At 60.6% G+C, this 24,983-nt stretch overlaps 2 protein-coding genes across 20 annotated transcripts; one reads left to right on the top strand and one right to left on the bottom strand.

The window, feature by feature from the left end:
- Positions 1–1,823: 1,823 nt before the first annotated feature.
- On the bottom strand, positions 1,824–4,623 carry INHA (inhibin subunit alpha). 2 transcript variants are annotated; one of them, XM_070269053.1, is made up of 2 exons: positions 3,008–3,550; positions 1,824–2,830 (listed from the first exon to the last, which is right to left on the bottom strand). In XM_070269053.1, the coding sequence occupies exons 1-2, from the start codon at positions 3,078–3,080 to the stop codon at positions 1,998–2,000; spliced, it is 906 nt and encodes a 301-aa protein (XP_070125154.1). In that variant the 5' UTR covers positions 3,081–3,550; the 3' UTR covers positions 1,824–1,997.
- Positions 4,624–5,571: 948 nt separating this feature from the next.
- Positions 5,572–24,847, top strand: OBSL1 (obscurin like cytoskeletal adaptor 1). 18 transcript variants are annotated; one of them, XR_011439843.1, is made up of 22 exons: positions 5,572–6,726; positions 8,263–8,532; positions 8,617–8,868; positions 9,034–9,336; positions 9,500–9,796; positions 11,134–11,406; positions 12,596–12,868; positions 13,515–13,787; positions 16,584–16,856; positions 17,637–17,912; positions 17,984–18,271; positions 18,452–18,727; positions 19,287–19,556; positions 19,720–19,992; positions 20,714–20,980; positions 21,810–21,922; positions 22,512–22,633; positions 22,806–22,967; positions 23,294–23,398; positions 23,717–23,986; positions 24,532–24,613; positions 24,716–24,847. XR_011439843.1 is itself a non-coding variant. In XM_023642405.2 (22 exons), the coding sequence occupies exons 1-22, from the start codon at positions 5,715–5,717 to the stop codon at positions 24,717–24,719; spliced, it is 5,769 nt and encodes a 1,922-aa protein (XP_023498173.2). In that variant the 5' UTR covers positions 5,572–5,714; the 3' UTR covers positions 24,720–24,847. The 18 variants fall into 18 exon arrangements, 10 of the variants coding, with proteins under 10 accessions (XP_023498173.2, XP_023498176.2, XP_023498174.2 ...); XR_002808490.2 differs by having other exon boundaries at positions 22,477–22,633; positions 24,490–24,613; XR_011439840.1 differs by having other exon boundaries at positions 22,397–22,633.
- The last annotated feature ends 136 nt before the right edge of the window (positions 24,848–24,983 follow it).

Genomic DNA, 24,983 nt, shown 5'->3' with positions numbered 1-24,983 from the left:
GTACTCACTTTTCTCACTCTGTCTCAGATATGTAAAAACTTTTTCCTAGCGGCATCAGTCTGCTAACCGGCCTAGTAGAAAACCCCATGCCCCTTGGTAGAGTGTCCCCAGCCCTCAGAGCTCATCCACAATCCTGGGACAGGGAAAGTCTGGACAACACAGGGTCCTAGGCAGCCCCAGCAAGAAGAAGGAGGATCCTAAGCCTGGTAAGAGGAGTGAAGATCCCAGGGGGAAGGCCTCCCTCAGGACAGGAGGATCTGGCAAGGGAAGCCAGCCAGGGACAGTGGCGTTTGGACGGGCTTGAGGAAAATCTCCTAGTCCCACCACCGGCCGAGCCCCGCCAGCCCTCCCGCCAGCCTGCCACCTAAGGAGGGTCCCCAGGAGCCCTGAGCACAGACTGGTTGCAATGCCGGGTCTAGATGAAGGTGCTGGGAGAGACTCGGGACTATGAACAGGCAGGTTCCACCCTCCAGAGCAGTGGCAGCCTCCTTGGGGATTCAGCGTCAACAGAGACTGAGCCCAGGGCAGGAGTGTGGCCGGGGGCTGCCCTGGAGGGTTCCTGTGCTGGGAGGAACAGGAGCTCATTCAGCTCGGCTCAAGTAGGGGAGGGTGTTAGCCTCAGGGTGGTGGGATAGGATTCTCTCCCCAACACCCTCCTCCTGGGGCAGGCGCTCCCCCGCCCACCCCAGGGAGCCGGACTTTGACTTTGACAGGACACTCTGTTAGCGTAAACACGCACTGTGGTTGTACAGTCAACAGCAGGAAGAGCTCTCGAGTTTCAGTCCGAGGGACCTGAACATCCCCAACGCTCCCCCTCCACACACACGCAGACATCTCCCTTCAACAGAGACCGAACGGAATCAACTGACCGAGAACCAGGATCCTGGGGCAGGGCACGAGGATGACAAGATGGAGAGGAGTGGAAAAAGCAGGGAGGAAGGCTGGGCGAGCAGGGTTCCCGACCCCCAGTTGAGGTGGGCAGAATAGACTGACAGGAGACAGTGGGAAAAGGACTCTGCACGCTGCTCGGGACTCTCAGCGTGTACACAAAGTGTGTACACAAATTCACACAAGAGCACACGTTTTTCCAGCAGCGGGCTCTGCCTTTCCACGCTTCCGACATTCAGCACTGAGTTAAGGGGTTACAGAAGGATACACAGGGCGCATGAAGAGAGCCGAAGATTTCAAGAACCCGAATCCCAGCACAGCCAGCCCTCACAGAAGCCACCTCAAGAGCCAGGGGCAGGTTCGGAGGAGTCCAGGCCCCTCGCCAGTTGAAATCCTCAGGACTTCGGCCTTCTATCTCTCTGCCCTTGTCAACTTTTGGACGCTGCCAGCTCACATCTTTCCCTCACTTCCCACCCAAGTGCCTCAGCAACCCCAGATCTGACCAGCTTTGAACATCTGCCTCAGTGGGGCCCAAGCCATGATCTCTGGCCAGTCTCCGAATCATCTGACCTTGGGCTGGTGTCCATCAGCTGGGGTAGAGAATGGCATGGGAGGGACTATGGCCACCCTAGATGCAGGCATGAGTGCACTAGTTGCCTGTAGGTGTGGCAGGGCAGGCGGCCCCACGGACATGTCAGGTCTGGCTGGCACAAGGGCTGGTTCTGTCTCTAGAGTGGCTGTCAGGAGCCTGGAGCACCTTTGTGTCATCCCCAAGCATGGCAGCTTCCCGCCAGATACATACCTGATTACAGCTCTTGAACCTCACATCTCCAAGGTCAAGTCAGGCTGAGCGACCTGAGATCCCAGAATCCCACACTCCCGGGGTCCAGACCTGCCCCCCGCCATATCAGAGAAGCCTGAGAATTCATGCCAAGTCACATGCACTACGCTGTTTATTGTCACATGTTACCCATGGGACAGGGGTGGGATGGGGAGAGGAGCCTTCAGACAGAGAAGTGGAAGGAAGAGGGAAGTGGGAACCATCCATCTTCTGAACTCTGCCCTTCCTCTAGCTGGCGACAGAGGGGGCCCAGCCACCAGCAAGACTCTTAGATGCAAGCACAATGCTGCGTGAGAAGGTTGGGCACTATCTCGTACTTGAACGAGTACCCTCCATCTGAGGTGGTGCGGACACGGAGGGGCCTCATGGTCCCCGGGAGGGCAGCACAGCAGGGCTGGGCTCCTGGCACCAAAGAAAGGGGCTGGATAGGAGTAGGGGGAACCTCAGGGACCGGCAGAGGCAGGTCTGGTGGGGCAGACAGCCCACAGCCACCGTGACAATAGTGGAAGATGAAACTGCGAGGGTGCACGATCCACCGGTCCCAGCCCAGCTCCTGGAAGGAGATGTTGAGGGCCGCTCGGTGGCAGTTGGCGTGGGCAGCGGGTTCCTCTGGCGGCCTCTGGAGCAGGCGCAGCGCGGCGGGAGACCAAGGCCAGGGCAGTGGAGGAGTCGAGCGTCGGGTTCTCTCCCCTCCGCTGGGTGGCCTGGCCCGAGTGTGGGCCACCAGGAAGGGTGTGGCCTCAGGCCGGGCTGAGCAGGAACAGAGAGGACAACGCAGCAGCAGCACCAGGACAGGATGGGTCAGCAGAGGGAGGGCCGAGGCTGCCAGGTGCAGCACGGCCCAGCGAGGGGGTGCCTGGCCCAAGGTCACGGGCACAGCCATGGGACCTCCAGATGACAGTGCCAGCAGGCCTAGCAGGGGCTCAGAGCTATTAGAGGCTGCTGTGCCCTGCCTGTCCAGTCCGGTGTGGAACCACAGGTGGGCCGAAGTCACCTGGCGGCTGCGCATGTGCTGAGATGGCCGGAACATGTATGTGAAGAGGCCCTGCTCAGCCTCCTGGGCCAGCTCTCCTGCAGCTGGCTCATCCTCACATCTGGAACCTGCAGGAGACAGAGGGAAGGGAGATGGCAGTCTGACTGCAGACCCGGGAGCCCTCCCCTTCAACAGGAGGGCTGCCACGCACGGGCCTGCTGACCACTCCATCGAGCGCTCTGCCAATTTGGGGCCTCCCTCCAGTCTTGAGAGAACTGACAGAGGCTCCCCATCTATCATCTCACCATTAAAGGGCTGAAAAAATACAAGACGTTGCCAACTTCTCCCTGAAGTGGCTTCACCGATTAATATTCCCATCAGCAATGTGTCAGAGGCTCCATGCTCTCCACCTCCACCAACACTTGGAATTGTTGGTTAGCCTGAAATTGTTCATCTGATAGTGTGAAATGGTACCTCGAATGGTGAGAACACAGGCATTGGTTGTATTACTCTTTACATCTTTTTACATGTCAGAAATAGTGCAGGAAAAATTCTTTAAAATAATCCCACTTTTAACGGATGGCAGCTAGGCTTTTGGTGGTGAACACCACGTCGTCCATACGGAAGCTGAAATATAACGATGTACAACTGAGATTTATATTGTCGTGTTAGGATGTTATAAGCCAACGTTACCTCAATAAAAAAGTTAATTAAAAAATAGTAATTCCACTTTAAAAAGATAGGTTAACACCAAAAAGAAGAAGGAGGAGGAATAAAAGAAAGACTGTAACTCGGGACAGAGGGCAGTGCTTTCTAAGAAAGTGGAGCCGGCATCCTGACCCTGATAGGTACGTGGGCCACACTAAACCATCACGGACCAGCACCAGTCAAAGGACGGGTGGTTAGAGCTATACTGTTACCTGGATTCTCTCATCATAAACCTCACAACAACCGATCCATTTTGCAGATAAGGAAACTGAGGGTTAGAAAGGTGAAGTGACATTTAACTACTAAGTGGCCAGACTGGGACTCTGCCTGATCCCAAAGCCACACTTTGATCAACTGTGCTGCACGGGGGCTGAGGCACGGGGAAGCAGGCCGGGGTCCTCCCTAAGGGAAAGGTGGGCCAGATTACAAGAAAGTCGACCCAGAGGAGGGCTTTACTGGTTCAGTCCATGGGGACAAGGAGATGAGAAGGGAATTCAACAGAAGATGGACAGGTTTCCCAGAAGAGTTCCCCAACTGCTCTTTCTCCTGCATCTCTGATATCTTCTCAAGTGTCAGCTACTTGGAGCTAAAGGAAGAAGGTTTGGAGCAGGAAGGAGAAGCAGAGAAAGAAGGAAAGGTGACAGGAAGGGGCCCAGGCCCAGATTCTCTGTCTCCAGAGACTTTTGGTTGCCCGGATAAATATCTCCCAAATCCCTCCCATGTGGCATGCATTCTGGATACCCCGTCTTACTTAATCCTGAGAGGTGGGTGTTATTGCCCAATTTACAGAAGAAGAGGCAGAGGGTCAGGGAGCTTTAGTAACCAGCCCATTGCTGCAAAGCCAGTTGAGTGAGATGTGCCTGGCTTCCAAGCCCATGCTGTACCGTGCTGCTTCTCAAAGCCGCCCTCCAAGTTCCCCACCCTTGCTTGTTACCTGAAGCTGGGAAAAGGATGGCCTGGGAGACATCCTCCTCCTCGGGCTCAGAGCCCCTGCGCGCGAAGCCTCCCAGGGCATGTCTTCGGGGCAAACGCCTGACTCCAGGATCCCCACCTTCCCCAGTCACTGCCGGGGGTCCCAAGGCATCCAGGAACAGGGCCCTCACCTTGGCCAGGACAATTTCCCGGTCCAGCTCTGACCCCTGGCAGCCATGTCCACCCTGTGGAACCAGCAGCAAGAGGAGCAGCAGTGGCAGTGGGGGCACCATCGCTCACCTGGCCCTGCCAACGGCAAACCCACTCCCTGCCCTCTGCCCTCCGTCAGGGTCCACCCAGGGCCTCCTCACTCTGCATCCCACTACACACCCTCTTCTACCCTTCTCACCCAGTATTCCCCAGCCCTTCCCACACCCTGCAGGCCGAGTTGCCCCTGCCCATGGCATTGAGACCTCCTATCTCTGACGCAGATGTCTGTGGCCCTGAGCCTTATCTCCCACTCCCGCCAGGAATGTAGGGGAGGGGGCAGGGGAGGGCTTCACCCCAAGTGACCTGACCCACACATACAACCTTTTCCCCTACACACACACACACTCCACACACGTGTGCGCGTGCACGCGCGCGCACACACACATACACACTGTGCGAGTCACATCCCGGCACCCAGCACAGAGGTGACATCAGGTGGGACAGGAGCCTGGGAGCTGGGGTCTGCCAGCTCCTAAAAGTGTTATTTGTCAGAAAAGCAGAATGTGCCAGCCACTCAGACCTTCTGGGGCCCCTTACAACCCAGCAGCTGCGGGGCCAGCTATGGGGGGATGGGCTGAGGCTGGGGCTAGAGCTGGGACTAGGGTGGGGGGGCAGGTGGTCCCGCCTGCTCTATACTTAGCCTGGAGGAGCCAGTCCGGGCTCTTGTCCTCCAGCTGTGTCATCAGAGAATATTTTTGGGATTGGCAGCTGCAGGCGCCTCTGCCACTCAGGCCCAAGCCTGGCGGGCGGCTGGGGACCTGGCGGCTGGAGGTGGGAGGGAGGAGGGGGAAGAGGCCCAGGCTGTGGGAGGGGGCTGGGAGGGAGGCTCTCCGGAGCAGGAAGCCAGGCCGCGGGCAGGGGCCCCTCGCCGTCAAGGCAAACAGGAAGGACTGCCCCCTAAGCTCCGCGCTCCGGGCCCGCGATCGCCGCCGCCGCCGAGCTGCAGCACCGGGCCCCGGGTAAGGAGGCGAGCCGGCAGCGCGCGGCCAGGGGAGGGCTCGGTAGGTCCCCGCACCCCGTCCCCGGACGCGCCCCGCCTCCCGGGCTCCGGCCGCCGCTGCGGGCCTCCGCAGGCCGCCTGCGCTGCCCCCGCGCCGCGGCGGGCCGTCTGCGGCCGGCGCGATGAAGGCGGGCTCGGGGGATCAGGGGAGCCCCCCGTGCTTCCTGCGCTTCCCGCGGCCCGTGCGGGTGGTAAGCGGCGCCGAGGCCGAGCTCAAGTGCGTGGTGCTGGGGGAGCCGCCGCCCAGCGTCGTGTGGGAGAAGGGCGGGCAGCCGCTGGTGGCCTCGGAGCGCCTGAGCTTCCCGGCGGACGGCGCCGAGCACGGCCTGCTGCTGAGCGGCGCGCTGCCCACCGACGCGGGGGTCTACGTGTGCCGCGCGCGCAACGCGGCCGGGGAGGCCTACGCGGCGGCCGCCGTCACCGTGCTGCAGCCTCCGGCCCCCGAGCCCGAGCCCCAGGCAACCGAGCGCCCGCAGCCGGCGCCCGGGGCCGGGGAGGGCGCCCCGGTGTTCCTTACGGGGCCCCGGTCCCAGTGGGTACTGCGGGGGGAGGAGGTGGTGCTGACGTGCCAGGTGGGGGGCCTCCCCGCGCCCACGCTGTACTGGGAGAAGGATGGGATGGCCCTGGACGAAGTGTGGGACAGCGGCCACTTCGCTCTCGAGGCGCGCCGCGCCGAGGGCGGCCCGGGCGCCAGCCTGGCGCTGCGCATCCTGGCGGCGCGGCTGCCCGACTCGGGCGTGTACGTGTGCCACGCCCGCAACGCGCACGGCCACGCGCAGGCCGGCGCGCTGCTCCAGGTGCAACAGCCCCCCGAGAGCCCGCCCGAAGACCCCGATGAGGCGCCCCCGCCCGTGGTGGAGCCGCTCAAGTGCGCGCCCAAGACCTTCTGGGTGAACGAGGGCAAGCACGCCAAGTTCCGCTGCTACGTGATGGGCAAGCCCGAGCCCGAGATCGAATGGCACTGGGAGGGCCACCCGCTGCTCCCCGATCGCCGCCGCCTCATGTACCGCGATCGTGACGGCGGCTTCGTGCTCAAGGTGCTCTACTGCCAGGCCAAGGATCGCGGGCTCTACGTGTGCGCCGCGCGCAACTCGGCCGGCCAGACGCTCAGTGCCGTGCAGCTGCACGTAAAAGGTACTGCGGCGCCTCCAGCAGCCCAGGCTTGGAGAGGGGCCTCCAGCGCCCTCCGGGGTCCTCCTCACTCCAACCCCCCTCCGTGCCCCGCCGCCCTGAAGAGGGAGGGGGAGGGGAGGAGGATATTAAAATACCATTTCGTGCCCGCCTTCCACCCGCCAGGGATTCGGATTTAGTAGGTCTCCAGGGTACCCAGGAACTTCTTAGCCAACCCCTCAAGTGATTCTGAGGCAGATGGTGGAAAACCACCCTTTGGTAAAAAGCTTTAAGGAGTGATTGATGCACAAACGCAAAGGGGCCTAGATCTCTTCTCTTCCAGTGGTTTTAAACCTCTTTGTTAATTCGCTCCCCCTCCCCCAGTGGAAACCCTGCTGGGGCCCCCGATATGTAAGACAGATAAAAGAAACATTTTACGAGTGTAACTTTCTAAGTCCAAATTTATAACACGTACCTACAAAACCAATCACTGAGAACAAGGGGTGTGTTTTATTGAATACACACGTTTTAAGTGGAGGCTGTGTGCATAACTGAGTCTAGCCTGTGAGCCCTGGGGGAACACCTGGCTGCAGGCCTCACACTGAGAAATTCCTGATTCACCCCAAAGGTAAACTCGATGGAGGAAAAATACCCTGGGACTTTTGACTACTCTTTCACTAAACCGCCCTCCAGGTTTGAAAGAAGAGAAAGGTGAAGGAGAGGAAATTGATGTTTCCAAGTTGTCACCAACAGTGTCTAATAAATGCTCACGTTGTTCCGACACAGAAAATTCAGGGGGAAGAAAACATCCCAAACTCACACTGGAAGTTAAAGCTTTCTGTAATGAGGCTGCGTCACAACTGGAAGGATTATACCTTCTGTGGTTACTGCCCAACTTTTTCCCTCAGAGGAAAAGAGTTGGCAAATCTCCTGAGCCCTGCCTGGCACGCAGTCAGGCGTGGGGCACCTGTGGCGCAGCGGTGGCCTCGCTGGTGCGGCTCCATGTGCACAAATGGGCCAGGCCGTGCTGAGCCTGACCCCATCAGGAGAGAGAAGCCCAGCGGGAGCGCGGAGCTTCCCAGAGCTGCAGGACGAACGAACGTGCTTCTCCGGCAGCCTGAGGGAACCCTCTGGTCGCTTCCACCACCGTGCTTTCTTTTTATAACAGGCAGCTTTGAAAATGGTTAAAGGATTTAAAGATGTAATTCAACTCAGAGCCTCGCAGAATCTGTGAGGTGCCTCCTGGGGGCCCCAGGGAACAGTTTGAAAATCACTAATGTGGTCCATCTCTTTCCCTACTTGACAATTAAGGAAACAGAGGCGCAGGATCATTGAAGTGGCTTTGCTGAGGTGATGTGGCCAGGGAGTGTGAGGGTCAGATGAGAACTTAGGCCACCTGGCTTCCCTTCTGGTGGCTTTTCTGTGATTCCACAGTGCCTGCTGGCTCTGGAGAGAAGCAGACGCCGTGAGCTAATGTGGGTTCAGGCAGTTGAGGATGCGAGGAGGAGTCCTTCGGGTCTGGCTCTCTAGAGCCTTCTCTGGTCTCGCCCCTCTCCTCAGAGCCCCGGCTCCGGTTCACGAGGCCCCTGCAGGACGTGGAGGGCCGGGAGCATGGGATTGCCGTGCTGGAGTGTAAAGTACCCAACTCCCGCATTCCCACCGCCTGGTTCCGCGAGGACCAGCGGCTGCTGCCCTGCCGCAAGTACGAGCAGATTGAGGAGGGCACCGTCCGGCGCCTCATCATCCACAGGCTCAAGGCGGATGACGACGGAGTCTACCTGTGCGAGATGCGGGGCCGGGTGCGCACCGTGGCCAACGTAACAGTCAAAGGTTGGCTGGCCGGTGGGAGGAGGTCAAGGTGGAGGCAGGCAGGTGCCCGGACCCTGAGCTGATGGATTCCCGTCTGCATCTCAGGGCCCATCCTGAAGCGGCTGCCCCGGAAGCTCGATGTCCTGGAGGGAGAGAACGCTGTGCTGCTGGTGGAGACGCGAGAGGCTGGGGTCGAGGGGCGCTGGAGCCGCGATGGGGAGGACCTGCCGACCACCTGCCAGAGCAGCTCTGGCCACATGCATGCCCTGGTCCTTCCAGGGGTCACCCGAGAAGATGCTGGCGAGGTCACCTTTAGCCTGGGCAACTCCCGTACCACCACTCTGCTCAGAGTCAAATGTGAGGGCGTGAAAGCCCCGGGGCAGACTCCTCAAGGACTGGACAAGAGGGCCAGGGCAGGGGGGTGACCAAATGCCACAGCCTGGGTTAGCAAAGTGGACTTAAGGTGGGAGGGCTGTGGGAGGCTGGAGCAGGGCTGGAATGTAAACCCTGCCTTTGTCTCAGGCGTCAAGCACAGTCCCCCGGGACCCCCTGTGCTGGCAGAGATGTTCAAGGGCCACAAGAACACGGTCCTGCTGACCTGGAAGCCCCCTGAGCCAGCTCCCGAGACCCCCTTCATCTACCGGCTGGAGCGGCAGGAGGTGGGCTCGGAAGACTGGATCCAGTGCTTCAGCATTGAGAAAGCCGGAGCCGTGGAGGTGCCGGGAGACTGCGTGCCCTCCGAGGGCGACTACCGCTTCCGCGTCTGCACGGTCAGCGAGCATGGCCGCAGTCCCCACGTTGTGTTCCACGGGTCTGCTCACCTCGGTGAGTCTGTCTTGCCATACCTGTCCTGTCGGCAGCCGTACCCCAACTCACGCCCTCCCCATCACCTCTCCTTCCTTTATCAGCCCCTCAGTCCCCGTCCTCATTTAAGCCTTTCGCCTGCCAACCTCTGCCTTCTGATGGCTATGTTCTGTCTCCATCTCAGTGCCCACAGCTCGCCTCGTGGCAGGCCTGGAGGATGTGCAGGTATATGATGGGGAAGATGCTGTCTTCTCCCTGGATCTCTCTACCATCATCCAGGGCACCTGGTTCCTTAACGGGGAGGAGCTCAAGAGTAGTGAGCCGGAGGGCCAGGTGGAGCCTGGGGCCCTGCGGTACCGAGTGGAACAGAAGGGCCTACAGCACAGACTCATCCTGCAAGCCGTCAAGCACCAGGACAGCGGGGCCCTGGTCGGCTTCAGCTGCCCAGGCGTGCAGGACTCAGCTGCCCTCACCATCCAAGGTTGGTGCTGGTGGGGACCAGGGTGGGCAGGTAGGGTCAAGACACAGATGTCCTGTTGGCACAATGAGGCAGATGCTGTTCCCTTTTCTCACATCTGCGCCAGGCGAGTAAGGAGCATCCATGGTGGGCTCAGAGAGAGGGCTCAGTGGTCCAGAAGGCCGATTTCAACCCATGTGCAACGTACAGGGGACCCTTGGTTGTCTTCAGTATCGTATCCAAATTCTCTGGAGCGTTCTGTGGTTTACAGAATTCTGTCACATTTATCATCTCAGAGACATGGGCCCTGGCCCTGAGTTCCTGACTGTTTCTTGCCCTGTTGTGTAACTGCTAACATGTCAGCAACTTCCCATGTGCCAGACACAATCCTAATCACTTTCCATATAGTAATTATCACAGTCCTCTCAGCAGCCCTATAAGATAGGTTCTTTTGTCATCCCATTTTCCACATGGGGAAACTGAAGCACAGAGAGGTTAAGTGACTTGCCCTAAGTCACAGAGCTAATGAGTGGTGGTGCTGGATTATGAACCCAGGCAGTCTGGGTCTGGAGTCACACTCTGCCACCTGTGGGAACAGGGAAGGAGAGGGAATGAGGTGTCCCTGAGGAGGACAGTCTTGGTGGGCATCTGAAAGTTCAGGACACATGCTGGCATTGGCCATGTCACCATTGTTGGGGTTTGTAGGGCCAGTCAAGGAAATTCCTCGGCGCCCAAGCATGGGGCCTTGGGGCAGTTAGCCGCCACCAACCCAGGAAGAGGGCAAAGTGAGAAATAACCAGCATCCAGAGCAGCATTTCCCAAATGCAGCCTGGGATCACTGACACGAGAGTCCTTTTCGGGGGCTGGTTTATAAGGCAGGCTCCTGGCCCTTGCATGCTTGTGGAAGGGTTGTTGAGGCATCTGCATTTTTAGCAGGCTCCCTAAGAGTTTGTAGGCACACTAAAACCACCGCTCCTAAGAGGTGGTATGGAAGCCTAAACCTACTTTTTGCAACTCCAACAAGTGCGTTGATGGCAGTTGTCTGGCCTGATGGCCCACCGCCTACACTGGGCACACGCTTATCCCGGAGCGGGGTGCTTATCCCCTAGCGGGGTGCTTATCCCAGAGCAGGGTGCTTATCCCAGAGCAGAGTTATCCCTGAGTGGGGTGCTTATCCTGGAGCGGGCTGTTTATCCCTGAGCGAGGTGCTTATTCCTGAGTGGGGTGCTTATCCCAGAGCAGGGTGTTTATCCCCAGGCGGGGTGCTTATCCCCGAGTGGGGTGCTTATCCCGGAGCAGGGTGCTTACTCCAGGCAGAGCACGCAAGGGCGCTGCGTGTGACTGTGCTTCTCTGCACGCAGAGAGCCCGGTGCACATCCTGAGCCCCCAGGACAAGGTGTCCTTGACCTTCACGACCTCGGAGCGAGTGGTGCTGACCTGTGAGCTCTCCCGGCTGGACTTCCCGGCGAGCTGGTACAAGGATGGGCAGAAGGTGGAGGAGAGTGAGTCGCTGGTGGTGAAGATGGACGGGCGCAGACACCGGCTGATCCTGCCTGAGGCCGAAGTCCAGGACAGTGGCGAGTTTGAGTGCAGAACAGAAGGGGTCTCGGCCTTCTTCAGCGTCACCATCCGAGGTCAGGAGCTATGGCGGCCTGGGCTCCTCCAGCTGAGGCTGACTCGGGGGCCGTGCAGGCCCTGCCCCTGGTCTGCCTGCTTGGGGAGGGGGTCCCTTCCAGGGCGGACCTCGTGGGCTGGGGACATGTTTTCAGATCACTCGGCTCTCGCTTGCTTATCCTCCCAAGCACCAACACTCTCCAGCACACTTGCCCCCGCATACCCTCTGCTGGGGGTGGGGGGAGAACTAAATTCCATTACGGGAAGGACAGAGGGGAGCTCACGTTGCTTGCACATTTACCAAGAACCAAGTACTAGATACTTCAGATATACACTATTTCATTTAATCTTCACAACTAGATGAGGGGTAATATATTGCCAGTTCACAGATGAAGAAACTGAGGCTCAGAGAGGTTATGTGACTTGCCCAGTATCGCACAGCAAGCACATACCCTAGCTGGGTTCACACCCAGGATTGTGCTCATCCTACTGCCCCAGGCGGCCAGGGTCAAAGGGAAGCTTTGAGTGCAGTGGTCCAGTGGTTCTCAGAGGCCAGTCCATGGTCTGGCTACCTCAGAACCACCCCGGAAGCTTGCTCTAAATGCATATGCCCAGGCCCCACAGACCGCCAGAGCCAGAATACCCAGGGCAGAGCCTGGGGATCTCCTCCGGGAAGGCAGCTTGGGAACCACAGATCCAGCTCATCTTCTCACTTTGGGTGGAAATCCTGTTTCAGCCCTGTTGCCAGGAGGTCCTCTAGCCCCTGCCTGAATGTACCCAGAGACAGGGAGCTCACTACCTGTAGGGAGCAGCTGAACCACTGTGGCCCCGCTAAGTCATTCCCACCTCCTGCCCAGCCTGGGACCATTGTGGCAGGGCCTTCCTTGTGACAGCAGCAGCCAGCATGGCCTGATGTGGCCTGTGATGGTGACCACCTCTCAGCCTAGACAGAGGCTCTCTGCCTCCCTCCCTTCATGTCCCCACCCAGCCACCTCTGACCCTCTGGGGACCCACAGAGCACTCAAGGTCCACCTGATCCCCTGTCATGCCCTCAGCTTCCCATGTCATTGCCCCAGAGCCCCCAGCACAGCACAGCCCTAACCCTCCCAGTGTCCTCCTAGGATGAGACTGTCTCCCAGCCAAGCAGCCGATGTGGACTCATGTCTCCTGTGTGTGGGGTGTCTGTGACCCCATCTCTTCTCCCCCCAGACCCCCCAGTGCACATCCTGGACCCCCAGGAGCACGTGTTCGTGCATGCCATAACCTCCGAGTGCGTCATGCTAACCTGTGAGGTGGACCGGGAGGACGCCCCTGTGTGCTGGTACAAGGACGGCCAGGAGGTGGAGGAAAGCGACTTCGTGGTGCTGGAGAACGAAGGGCCCCGTCACCGCCTGGTGCTGCCTGCCGCCCAGCCCCCAGATGGGGGCGAGTTCCAGTGCGTCGCTGGAGATGAGCGCGCCTACTTCACCGTCACCATCACAGGTGGGGGTCCAGGCGGGCCGCGGGACAGGGGAAGGTACCCCCGCTCCCGCCTGGGCAGCTGCCACACTCTCAGCCCTGGACCACAGTTAGTAGCCCCTGCTTCCCTCCCCTAGGCTGAGCAGATGCCCCCCTTTTTCCCTGACCCATGGCCTGCACCCCAAGGTTCAGTCACTCACAGAAAGTGCGCTGTCATAAACACACCGGTCACGACTACACGAGGCACAGGGAGCCCTGCTGTCCCTGTTCTCCTGAAGACCCTGCCAGGGGAACCCTCTAGGGATGGCAGTTCTCCCAGAGCAGATACTGGAGGGGTCAGATCTCAGAGGCCAGCGGAGACCCCAGCTGCATGTGGGCAGCCAACCCTCCTCTCCCCGCTCTCATACCGTCCCCGTCCCAACCCAGAGAATGTGGAAGTTTCCAGAGCAGAGGATGACACCTTGGCCCCACCGTGCCACCATGCTCCTGATGTGCTTTGGTGACTGGTTGTGTCTCCAGCTGTGCATGGAGACACCATCTGAGCGAGGTCCCTCTTCTTCAACCTGTGACCCACCTTCCAGGAGTAGGGAACAGGCGTGGATCAGGGAGGGCAGCAGGGCCCGTGGGCCCCAGCCACTGACGCCCAGCCACGGCTGTTCCTGTCCTCCAGACGTGTCCTCGTGGATTGTGTACCCCAGCGGCAAGGTGTATGTGGCAGCCGTGCGCCTGGAGCGCGTGGTGCTGACCTGCGAGCTGTGCCGGCCCTGGGCCGAGGTGCGCTGGACCAAGGATGGTGACGAGGTGGTGGAGAGTCCCTCGCTGCTCCTGCAGAAGGAGGACACCATCCGCCGCCTGGTGCTGCCCGCTGTCCAGCTGGAGGACTCCGGAGAGTACTTGTGTGAAATCGATGATGAGTCGGCCTCCTTCACCGTCACTGTCACAGGTGTGAGCCCACCCCAGCTCCCCAGGGTCACCAGAAGACAGTCCTGAGCCCTTGGGGGGCTGGCCATGTACCCCTAGCTAGCACGCTGGGGGGGAGGGAGGCGGGGCTGCGGGTGCATGCACAGAGTTCCCGGCCCGAAATCGCCAGGGCCCCTATTCAGCCAGGCAGGCTGCTCCCCATCACCCAAAGTCAGGAACAGCCCAGCTCCCCCAGCTCATGTACTGAGCACTGTCTCTGTGCCAGGCACCGGGCCAGAGGCTGCGGGTCGCTGGTACGTAATGCAGACACAGTCATCGTTCTCAGAGAGCCGCCAGTCTAGCTGGGGAGACAGTCGTTAACCAGGGGTCGCAAACGGGCAGTCCCTAGGGCCCCATGCAGCCCACAGATGTGTTTTGTTTGGCCTGCAGAGTCTTACCAAAGTCAGGACAGTTCAAATAACAATCCGGAGTTATGCGTCCTCTTGAAAAAGCCGAAGACCCGGCGCCTCTGGTCCCGCTTCCCCCCGTGGAGACGAACAGCTGGCGCTGAGTAGCAGCTGCCCCCGTAACACGGGGCCCACATTCCTCTGTCCCACGCTCTCCGCCATCCCTTTTTGCCTCTCCCCAGACTGCTTCAGCCACTTACCTCCCTGGCCCCTGTGGGCATTTGAGTTTGCGACCCCTGTGTTACATCAATAAATACACAAATAAATGTACAGTGACACCTCGTGACAAGTGCTGTGAGGGATGAGGAGGGCAGAGGGCTCAAGAGAGCAAGACAGGAGAGCCAGGGAGGGCCTCGGAGACAGGCATCATGTCACCCGCGGGCGCCAGCCCTGGGCCAGGCTCCGGGTTCTCGGCAGCAGGCAGGCAGACAGGCCCGCTTCCCTGCGGGAGCACACGGCCCAGCAGGAAAGGCCGACCCAGCGTAGGGTGAGAGTGTGTGTGGGTTGTCGAGTGTTGCCATACGGTGCTGGGGGCTGCTAACCTGGGCAGCAGGCAGCAGGAGCCTTCAGAACAGATACTTGGGGCAGGGCTGAGTCAGCTCATTGGGGTCGGGGTTTGGGCTGAAGGTGGTGGACGGGGAATGTTCAACGTGGAAAAGCTCAGGACGACTGTGCCAGCCATGGTGGTTCCGTGCTGGAAACTTGGGGCTGCAGCCCACAGCGCAACCCCAGTGTGTATGTTGGGGAAGGAGTGGCTAGGGCCTTGGCAGCTCTTGGTGGCACAGATGAACCCCACTGGCTGCCCGGAAGTGACCATCCTCCTGCTGGCACCGTCTTGTCACCCTCTCCCCTGCCCTGCCCTAGAAATAATGCCTCAGCCTAGGCTGAGCCACTTAGGGCCCCACTCCCCACACCGCAGTGAGTCTGGCACACACAAGCCGAAGAGGCCTTTCTGCACTACAGTGTGTCCCTCCAACCTCTCCCACCCAGGCCCTGGCCAGGCATAATGGCCACGACTGTGCACTCTTCAGCCCACACCAGCCTCCCCACCGAACACCAGATTCCTCACGGGGAAGTTCGCACCAACACCACCTCGGCTGTGGACCAGGGAGGATCAAGTGTAGTGCTGAGCTGAGGTCCCACAGCTGTGCAAGCACCCCAGCACCATCGCTGCCCCTTGACCTCACCCCACTGCTCCCACCCCTCAGGGAGCCGCACTCCGCAATCTACCCGCCTTCCTTGCTGGGCCCGAGAGAACCAGGCTGCTTCAAGCCCAGTTAGGGAGGCGCATTGCGGGGGCCGAGGGCCGAGGATGTGCTGGCCAGCACGTCTGCCCATGCGCGCACGCGCGCGCGCGCCCCTGCAAAACGCGGGCCCGGGAAGCTGCAGTTCCCCAGACAACCACAAGGGGGCCGAAGGCTAGAGCGCAAAAGTGTTGGAGACTTGCAGGTTCTGGCGGATCTCAGGGGCGCGTGGGAGGTGGGCAGGCCCAAGCTTGGCGTTGGTCATCTCCAATTTTGACATGGCCCCCTTTCTGTGAAAGAGTGACCACTTTAGAACAGTGGGAGATGAACTCCCAGAATCAGCGTGTAACATCCCTGGGGAATTCAGACAGGTGTTGGCAACTGTTACGCACAGATGCAAAAATTTTACTGCGTTCCGGCAAGCCTTGACTTGAACTCCCCACCGCTGCTTGCAGAGTCTGAGCCTCCCTTTAACAGACAAGAGTTTTTCCTCTTGCCTCACAGTAGGTGTAGCCAGCTGTGATCTTTAGGAAGTTGCTTAATCACTCTGTGCCTCAGTTTCCTTGTCTGGAAGACGGGATAAAAATATACCCACCGCCGAGGATTGCTGTGAGGGTTAACTGTGTAAAGTGCTTAGGACTGTTCCTGGAACCTTAGGAAGCCGGATATAAGGATTTGTATTACACAGTCATGATTCCTTAGCCATAATTCCGAAATCCAAAAAACTCTCAAAATCAAAAGTCTTTTTGTAAGTTTGGTACTCAAAGTCATTTCAGTAAAACCTGACCTTAACTGCTGGAAGCTATTTCTGCTCTTTAATTATCCTGCTTGGAGTGAATATACCTAAATGTTACACAGCAGAAATGTTAATGTGATTGATTGGGGGGGTGGCCCGTGGGGGCTACGGAGGGAGGTGATATGTGATAAATGCACCATTTCTGGAATCTGAAGCATTCTGGATCTCATCACACCTCTGGCCCCAGGGATCTCAGAGAACAGATTGTGGACCTATCATTCCGCATTATTATTACCCTTATTATTGTGGTGACAGGTACTTCATGCTGCCAGATGGCCCCAGGGAGGCTGATGGTGAGTTTGTGACAGCCTGTGGTTGCCCCCACTCTGCAGAGCCCCCGGTGCGCATCATTTACCCCCGGGATGAGGTGACCTTGATCGCCGTGAGCTTGGAGTGTGTGGTGCTGATGTGTGAGCTGTCTCGGGAGGACGCCCCCGTGCGCTGGTACAAGGATGGGCTGGAGGTGGAGGAGAGCGAGGCCCTGGTGCTGGAGAGTGATGGGCCCCACCGCCGCCTGGTGCTGCCCGCCGCCCAGCCTGAGGACGGGGGCGAGTTCGTGTGTGATGCTGGAGATGACTCAGCCTTCTTCACTGTCACAGTCACAGGTGGGCAGTCTTGGGGCGCCCTGGGGAGCCAGTGAGGCAGGGGGCTGAGGGACAGACACCCAACCCTCCCACTTCTCACTGTTTAGGGGCTCCCCCAGTCTCCTCTCCTCTCCAGCTTCCTCACTCTCAGCCATCAGAGAGAGAGCCCTGGGCTTGCTCAAGTCAGAGCGGAACAGTAACCAGAGACCTGGGGGAGAGAGCTCAGCAATTAGAAGCATTCATTCATTCATTCAATCATTTATTCCACAAATCCTTATTGCATGACTGCTGTATGCTTGGCACCGATCTAGACGCTGAGGGCTACAGTAGCAAGTGAATAAGACAAAAACCTCTCTTCGTGGAGCTGGCGTTCTAGGGAGGGTGGCAGACAACAAAGAAGTACAGTAGGTGGTTTTTCAGGTGGTGAGAAGTGCATCGGAGGCAAAGCAGAGAAAGGAGATGGAAAGTGGGGGCGGGGCGGGGCGGGGCGGGGCGGGTGCACATTGCGGTTGGATTGGTCTGGGTGTGAGTCTGGGTCTATCTCTTTCTGTCCACCTTGGCAAGTCACTTCTCTCTAGTGACCTCAGGTCCTCATCTGTAAAGTGAAGCCAATGGCTAGACACCTCCGAGAGAGTGTCTGCAATGTGCTTAGCATATTGCCCAGCACCAGTAAGTGCGCGTGGCTTGTAGCTGGTACCGTCCCAAGAGCTGTGCTGTGAAAGGAGAGGGCTGAGACTCGAGCCGGTGAGGCAGGTGGAGGCCTGCTGGCTGAGCTGGTTCCCCCCTCTGTCCACCCACCAGCCCCGCCGGAGAGGATCGTGCACCCGGCAGCCCGCTCCCTGGACCTGCAGTTCAGGGCTCCGGGGCGTGTGGAGCTGCGCTGCGAGGTGGCCCCTGCGGGGTCCCAGGTGCGCTGGTACAAGGATGGTCTGGAGGTGGAAGCGTCCGACGCCCTACATCTGGGTGCCGAGGGGCCTGCTCGAACCCTGACCCTGCCCCACGCACAGCCTGAGGATGCTGGGGAGTACGTGTGCGAGACCCGTGATGAGGCCGTCACCTTCAATGTCAGCCTGGCTGGTGGGTGCTCCTAGCCAGTCCCGGCGGGGGAGGTGGAGGCATGCCTGAGCTGACACCCTCTCTCTGTCCAGAGCCCCCTGTCCAGTTCCTCGCCCCAGAGGCAGCCCCCAGCCCACTCTGTGTGGCCCCCGGGGAGCCAGTCGTGCTGAGCTGTGAGCTGTCCCGAGCTGTCGCCCTGGTCTTCTGGAGCCACAATGGGAGGCCCGTGCAGGAGGGCGAGGGCCTGGAGCTTCACACTGAGGGACCCCGCCGCATCCTCCGCATCCGGGCCGCAGACCCGGCCCACGCAGGCCTCTACACCTGCCAATCTGGGGCAGCCCCGGACGCCCCCAGCCTCAGCTTCACTGTCCAAGTGGCTGGTGAGTGTCACCTGGGCAGAAAGCCTGAGTTGCACCCCAAACCCACGGGCTCCCCCACCTCTCTAGCACACCTTGTCTACCCCTTGCCCCCCACAGTGCCTTTCCCCATCTCGCCTCCTCCTGCCCTCCTCGCAGCCCTTGAGCCCTCCCTCCCAGTGACCCCCAGCTCTGACCCCGCAGACCCCCCCGTGCGGGTGGTGGCCCCCGAGGCAGCCCAGACGAGGGTTCGCAGCACCCCAGGCGGGGACCTAGAGCTGGTGGTGCACCTCTCCGGGCCGGGGGGCCCTGTGCGCTGGTACAAGGACGGGGAGCGACTGGCAAGCCAGGGGCGGGTGCAGCTGGAGCAGGCCGGGCCGAGGCAGGTGCTGCGGGTGCGGGGGGCACGCAGCAGGGACGCTGGGGAATACCTGTGCGACACGCCCCAGGACAGCCGCATCTTCCTCGTCAGCGTGGAAGGTAACAGTGCACCCCTCACCCTTACGGCCCTGGCACCCTGAGGACCACACCCCCGCCCTCACCCCTCAGCCCCACCTCACTGCCTCTGGCTCCAGCCACTGCACACACACGCCGTTACCTGGATGGGTACCCAGGGCTCCCTCTTCCAGGGACCCTCAGGCTAGAAGCTGAGGCTCTGAACCCGTTGGGTTCCAGTCTAGATTCTGCTTTCTAGTAGCTGTGTGACACTGGCAAGTTACTTAATCTCTCTGAGCTCCAGCTCTGAAGTGGGGGGATAATGCTCATCTTACAGGGCTGCTGTGACAATTAATTGAGACGAATAGGGTCCGTAGTCAACGATCCATTACTATTAGGGAGTCAGAGAGGTGCCAGGCCAGGATCGAGGGGACTTGGCTAGAAGTGGCAGGGAGTTGGCATATTGTCCTTTGGCTGACACACCGTAGGTCCCCAGGAAAGGTGTGTTAAATAACTGGGGGATGAAGGCCTGCACCCCAGGAGGGGGTGAAAAGGAGGGAGGGGGAAAGGCCCAGCCCACCTCACTGACCGCCCCCACCCCCAGAACCACCGCTGGTGAAGCTGGTCTCAGAGCTGACACCACTGACCGTCCACGAAGGCGATGATGCCACCTTCCGGTGTGAAGTCTCTCCACCGGACGCCGATGTCACCTGGCTGCACAATGGGGCCGTTGTCACTCCAGGGCCCCAGCTAGAGGTGGCCCAGAATGGGTCAAGCCGCACACTGACCCTGCGAGGCTGCCAGCTTGAGGATGCGGGGACGGTGACTGCCCGAGCAGGGGCCACAGCCACAAGTGCCCGGCTCCACGTTCGAGGTTTGGTCCTGATGGGGATGAAATGATCTTGTTCCTTGTACCCACCCTTCCAGCCCCTGCCCTCGCAGCCTTGCCCTTCTGCCCAGGGACGGGCCAGCGAGATGGAGCAGGGGGTGGCCCCCAGCCCCCGCTGGGCTCCATGCTCCCTCCTGCTTCCCCCCAGAAACAGAGCTGCTGTTCCTGCGGCGGCTGCAGGATGTGCGCGCAGAGGAAGGCCAGGATGTGTGCCTGGAAGTGGAGACAGGCCGCGTGGGCGCAGCAGGGGCCGTGCGCTGGCTGCGGGGCGGGGAGCCCCTGCCCCTCGACTCTCGCCTATCCATGGCCCAGGATGGCCACATCTACCGCCTCTGCATCCGCGGCGTCGTGCTGGCCGACCAGGGCACCTACGGCTGCGAGAGCCACCACGATCGCACCCTGGCCAGGCTCAGCGTGAGGCGTGAGTGCCCCGTCCTCTCCTAACATGTCGCCTGCCCCATGGCACAGCCTTTCCCGGCTGGCCCAGGGCCCCTCGGACCCCCACCAAAGTGCTCCTCGCCGCTGAGGCAAGTCAGCCCTGGCTGACCTCCAGGAATATGACTAAAGCAGCCTGCCCAAAGCAGAACTTTGCTTTTTCTAGTGTTTTTTTTTTTTTTCCACCTTAGAAGCCCATGTGGATTTGCGTTCCATTTCACGTGTCCAAGTTAGCTTTGCTATAAACATCAATATTATACTCCAGAAAGACTTGCCCTGTTGGTCCTTCAGTCACATGCCCCAGGACACAGGGGCCCGTTTGAGAAGCAGGGGTGGCTGGCAAACAGCACCCCCCAGCCCGCAAGCTGGAGCCCTCTCTTGACTGTGTGACCTCATGCAAATTCCCTAACCTCTCTGACCCAGGTTTTGACCTTCTGAGGTCATAGCACCTCTCACCCAGACTCCTCCACCCCCTGTCCGCCCCTCACCTCCTTCCTGTGTCCCGCCTCCTAACCCCAGTAAGGCTCTCTCTCCCCGGAAGTATGGCCAGCTGTGCTTCCTTCTTCCTGAACCCTGCTTCTGAACTTTGTCACTAGGTCGGGTGTTAGGGATGGTGCAGGCAGGGTCAAGGGGTATGTGAGCCCCCCAAAGCCCCTGCCTAGAGATGGAGCCCTCATTCTCCCTCTCTCCCCATCTCCCCCCACCAGCGAGGCAGCTCAGGGTGCTGCAGCCTCTGGAGGATGTGACCATCATCGAGGGGGGCAGTGCTACCTTCCACCTGGAGCTGTCCCAGGAGGGTGTGACTGGGGAGTGGGCCCGGGGAGGAGTCCGGCTGCAGCCGGGGCCCAAGTGCCACATTCACACAGAGGGCCACACTCACCACCTGGTCCTCAGTGGCCTGGGCCTGGCCGACTCGGGCTGCATCTCCTTCACTGCGGATTCCCTGCGCTGTGCGGCCAGACTCACCGTGAGAGGTGCGGCCTGGGGGACCGCTGCCTGCCTGCTGACTGCCCTGGGGGTGACTCTACTGACCCCACTCCCTGTGTGGCCCCCACTGACCTCCCTGCCAGAGCAGGACTCCCCTGACCCTTTGACCTGTGGCCCCAGTGACTACCCTGCTTGAGTGTGGCTCCTCTGTGCCTGCAACCTGCTGGCCTGCCCCTGTGAGCATGTCCGTGCCAGTGTGGTGTGGTCCCTATTGTCTACCTGGGCACGCCTGCCTGCTGTGGCCGCCCTGCCTGTCTGTGCCTTTCTGACCACTCAAGTCCCAACCATCCACTGACCATGCCTAAGTGTGACTTCACTAGCACCTGTTTCCGTGTCCCCCATTTTGGCTTCCAGTCCTAGTGCGTTCCCCACTGACCATACCTGCTCAAGGGTCCCCCTATTGCTCCTCTGAACCCATTGTGTCTCCCACTGGCCAGTGTCTCCTGTGCATTCCAGCCAAGTGTGGCCCCCACCGACCATGCCTGCCTATGGGTTACTCCACTGGCATCTTTGCTCTGGGTCCCCACCATACCCCTCTAGCCCCAGCATGTCCCCCACTGACCACCTTAAAGTCTGATCCCCAGTTGGCCACTCCTGCCCCATTGACCCCTGTGAGCCGCTGTGTCCTCCACTGACCAGCATCCCCCGTGGACCACTTGTCCCAGCTCATCCCCCACTCACTAGTGGCCTCCATGGATCACCTTGTCTAAATGTATCACTGACCCTTCTGCCCAAATGTGTCCTCCTTGTCCCCGCAAGCTGGGTCCCTGTCCTGTCCTTACCCTTGCTCCCTCTGCACTGTCCTCCCTCTCCCAGAGGCCCCGGTGACCATTGTGCGGGGGCTACAGGATCTAGAGGTGACCGAGGGCAACACAGCTACATTCGAGTGCGAGCTTTCCCAGGCCTTGGCTGATGTCACCTGGGAGAAGGTCAGAGCCCAGCCCCGGCCCAGCCCACCTTGGCGTCATAATCACAATAATAATGCCTTAAACAAACAACTAACACTGAGCGGATGTGCCTGCCCCTGGTGCTAAGATTCACTTTACATTAATCCTTTAATCCTCACAACGTCCTTATGAGGCTGTCTTGTTATCTCCACCTTGTCTACAAGGAGATGGAGCTCAGCGGGGTGATGGATTGCCCAGGCCAGACAAAAGGGGTAGAGCCCATATTTGAATCCAGGTTTACCTAATTCCAGAAGCCACGCTCATGGCCGTTGTGACCGGTACAGGACTCTGGGCTTCCCGCGCCCATGGCGCCCCTTCTCAGCCCTAACGTCCCCAAAGGGTGGCACTTTCCCCATGAGGCTTCTGGCGCGGCCCCGAAGGCGCGGGATGGCCCGACCCAAGCCTGAGGGGCAGAGACAAGTAAAAACGCTCTTCGACACCACTTGGCATCAACAGAGGGCGCTGCCGCCTCCCAGGGTCGCGGCCGCCTGCGCCCAGCCGAGTTCACCCCGACCCTCTGCAACTCCCGCCCCCAGGACGGGCGCCCGCTCACGCCCAGCCCTCGGCTCAGGCTCCAGGCCCTCGGCGCGCGCCGCCTGCTCCAGCTGCGGCGCTGCGGCCCCTCGGACGCCGGGAGCTACAGCTGCGCGGTGGGGACGGCTCGCACCGGGCCCGTCCGCCTGGCCGTGCTCGGTGGGTACGGGGCGCTGCCGGGGCCGGACGCTGGGGTGGGCGCGCGGGCAGTGGGCCCGTCCTCCCTCGGGACTGACTCCCGGGGCTTCCAGGGAGAGGGGCGGGCAGTGGGCGTGGTCGGGCACCGCCCCCCCTCTGCCCCGCCCCGCTGACGTCCGCGGCTCCGCCCCAGAGCGCACGGCGTCGGTGCTCTCCGAGCTCCGGTCGGTGCGCGCCCGCGAAGGCGACGGCGCCACATTCGAGTGCACCGTGTCGGAGGTCGAGATCTCCGGGAGCTGGGAGCTTGAAGGCCGCCCGCTGAGACCCGGAGACCGCGTCCGCATCCGACAGGAAGGTCTGGCCGACTTTCTCCCGACTCTAGCCCCTTGCTGACCCGCCCCCAGCTCAGGCAGACCCCGCCCTACGAGGATAAGCCGCGCCTCCAGCTCGAACGGTCCCGCCCCACGGCCCAAGGAGCCGTCTCCCTGTCTTTCCCTGGCCCCCAGCCACGAGCCCTCGGTCCTGGACCGCTCCTCTTCCCTCTCGGCATCCCGTTTCCGCCCAACCGAGCACACATTTAACGCGTCCGAAGAGACCTGGGGATCTCCTCCGGCCCCACCCTCATCCCTGAACCTTCCCCAGAGGGGGCTTCGGCCTCGCTAGCTCCTCCCTCACCCCCAGGGAAGAAACATTTTCTCGTGCTGAGCGGGCTGCGGGCGGAGGACGCCGGTGAGGTTCGCTTCCAGGCGGGACCCGCCCAGTCCGTGGCTCAGCTGGAGGTGGAGGGTAAGCAACGGGGGCAGGGGCGGCCAGTAGTGGGCATCATCTCCCCCGGGACTGGCAGGCTGGCGAGAGGTCCTAGGAGCGCTGCCTCCCCACCTGCCTTCCTCGAGGGGCTCTCCTGGGGCGGGTCATAGAGGGCAGTGCGTTTCCTAGGGAGGAGATGGGTAGGAGGAGACTTTGGGTTGGGTGTGCTACGGAACGGGCTGGTGGCATTGAGATCTGAGACCAGGACTGGAGGCCGCAGGGGGAGGGAAGATGCGTCTCTCCTCCTGGGGGCCCTGCGTGTCCCTGTTCACTTAAGCTTTCGTTCTCCACCCCCAGCACTGCCTCTCCAGATGTGCCGCCGCCCCCCTCGCGAGAAGACGGTTCTGGTCGGCCGCCGGGCTGTGCTGGAGGTGACTGTGTCCCGCTCCGGGGGCCACGTGTGCTGGTTACGGGAGGGGGTCGAGCTATGCCCAGGAGATAAGTACGAGCTGCGCAGCCATGGCCCCACCCACAGCTTGGTCATCCATGACGTGCGACCTGAGGACCAGGGCACCTACTGCTGCCAGGCCGGCCAGGACAGCGCCCACACACAGCTACTGGTAGAGGGTGAGTGAAGCTGTCCTGGTAGAGGTCAGAGGGTCAAGAGAGGCTGGCCAGGCAGGAGGGCTCGCCTAGGAGCTAGTGGGCTGAGACACACCTACTGCAAGTTTCCCAGGATTGGGATGGCAAGTTGGTTCTGGGATGTGTTGGGGGCGGGGGCGTGGGGAGGCGGTAGATCGAGTCCAGGGCTGAGGACAGGAGGGAGCCCTGTGTTCCAACAGGAACCACTCGGTTCAGGGCAGCTGTTCCCACTTTTCTACTCTCCTTCCTGACCGGGCTTCCCCTCACCCCCTCCTGCCTCTGGACCATGTTTGTCTCTTCTGAATGCCCCATTTGTACCCCAATTCCTCTCCTTCCCACCCATGGGCCCCTGGTCTGTGCCCCACTTCCCCGTCCCTCACCCGCCTCGTGCTCTCTGCCCAGCTGGCTTCTGCCCATGTCAGCAAGTTCAACATCAGCCTGGGCAGAGGGCTCCTGTGCTGGCCCCATTTCTTTCCTCTCCCACATAGGAGATGCCCCACCCTGCACCTGAATTTCTGCATTCCCTTCAGATGCCTTGCCCCCCCAAACGGACCCCCACTCTCCTGCCCCCACAGACAGCCCTGACAGAGGCCTCGAGAGGGTGGGGCAGAGGTGAGGGCCCAGCTCTTCCTGTGTGGGTGCCTAGGCTCTGCCAGGGGAGAGGAGGTGGTACCCACTCTCTCCCCAGCCCCAAGCAGAGTCATTCCTCTGCAGGTAGCTAGGAGGACCGAACCAGGCCAGGCGGGTGCCTCGGACAGCTTGGAAGGCGCATGCCCTAACTCCGGGCAGAGGTGGGGAGGCAGGGGAACAGAGGTGTTGGGAGACAATAAAAGTGGTACAGTCCTTTCCCTGGCTCTCTGTGTGACACAGGAGGGAAGAACTTGTCTGGAGCCCCTGCGTAGTGAGTGACACAGGGGACAAGGGGTGCAGTGCTTCCAGCTTGGACCCTGGAGGTGCCAGCCACCAAAGACCACCACTCCTG

This window comes from Equus caballus, chromosome 6 (assembly GCF_041296265.1).
Source record: "Equus caballus isolate H_3958 breed thoroughbred chromosome 6, TB-T2T, whole genome shotgun sequence".
Classification (NCBI taxonomy): domain Eukaryota; kingdom Metazoa; phylum Chordata; class Mammalia; order Perissodactyla; family Equidae; genus Equus; species Equus caballus.
This window is presented reverse-complemented; position numbering and strand designations above follow the sequence as displayed.

Coding starts and splice junctions, on each gene's coding strand:
- INHA (XM_070269053.1), bottom strand. CDS start 3,080: ATGGGAATATTAATCGGTGAAGCCACTTCAGGGAGAAGTTGGCAACGT. Junction 2,831..3,007: donor ATTTTTTCAGCCCTTTAATG/GTGAGATGATAG, acceptor TGTCTCCTGCAG/GTTCCAGATGTGAGGATGAG.
- OBSL1 (XM_023642405.2), top strand. CDS start 5,715: ATGAAGGCGGGCTCGGGGGATCAGGGGAGCCCCCCGTGCTTCCTGCGC. Junction 18,728..19,286: donor CTTCCTCGTCAGCGTGGAAG/GTAACAGTGCAC, acceptor CCCCACCCCCAG/AACCACCGCTGGTGAAGCTG. Junction 19,993..20,713: donor GGCCAGGCTCAGCGTGAGGC/GTGAGTGCCCCG, acceptor TCCCCCCACCAG/CGAGGCAGCTCAGGGTGCTG.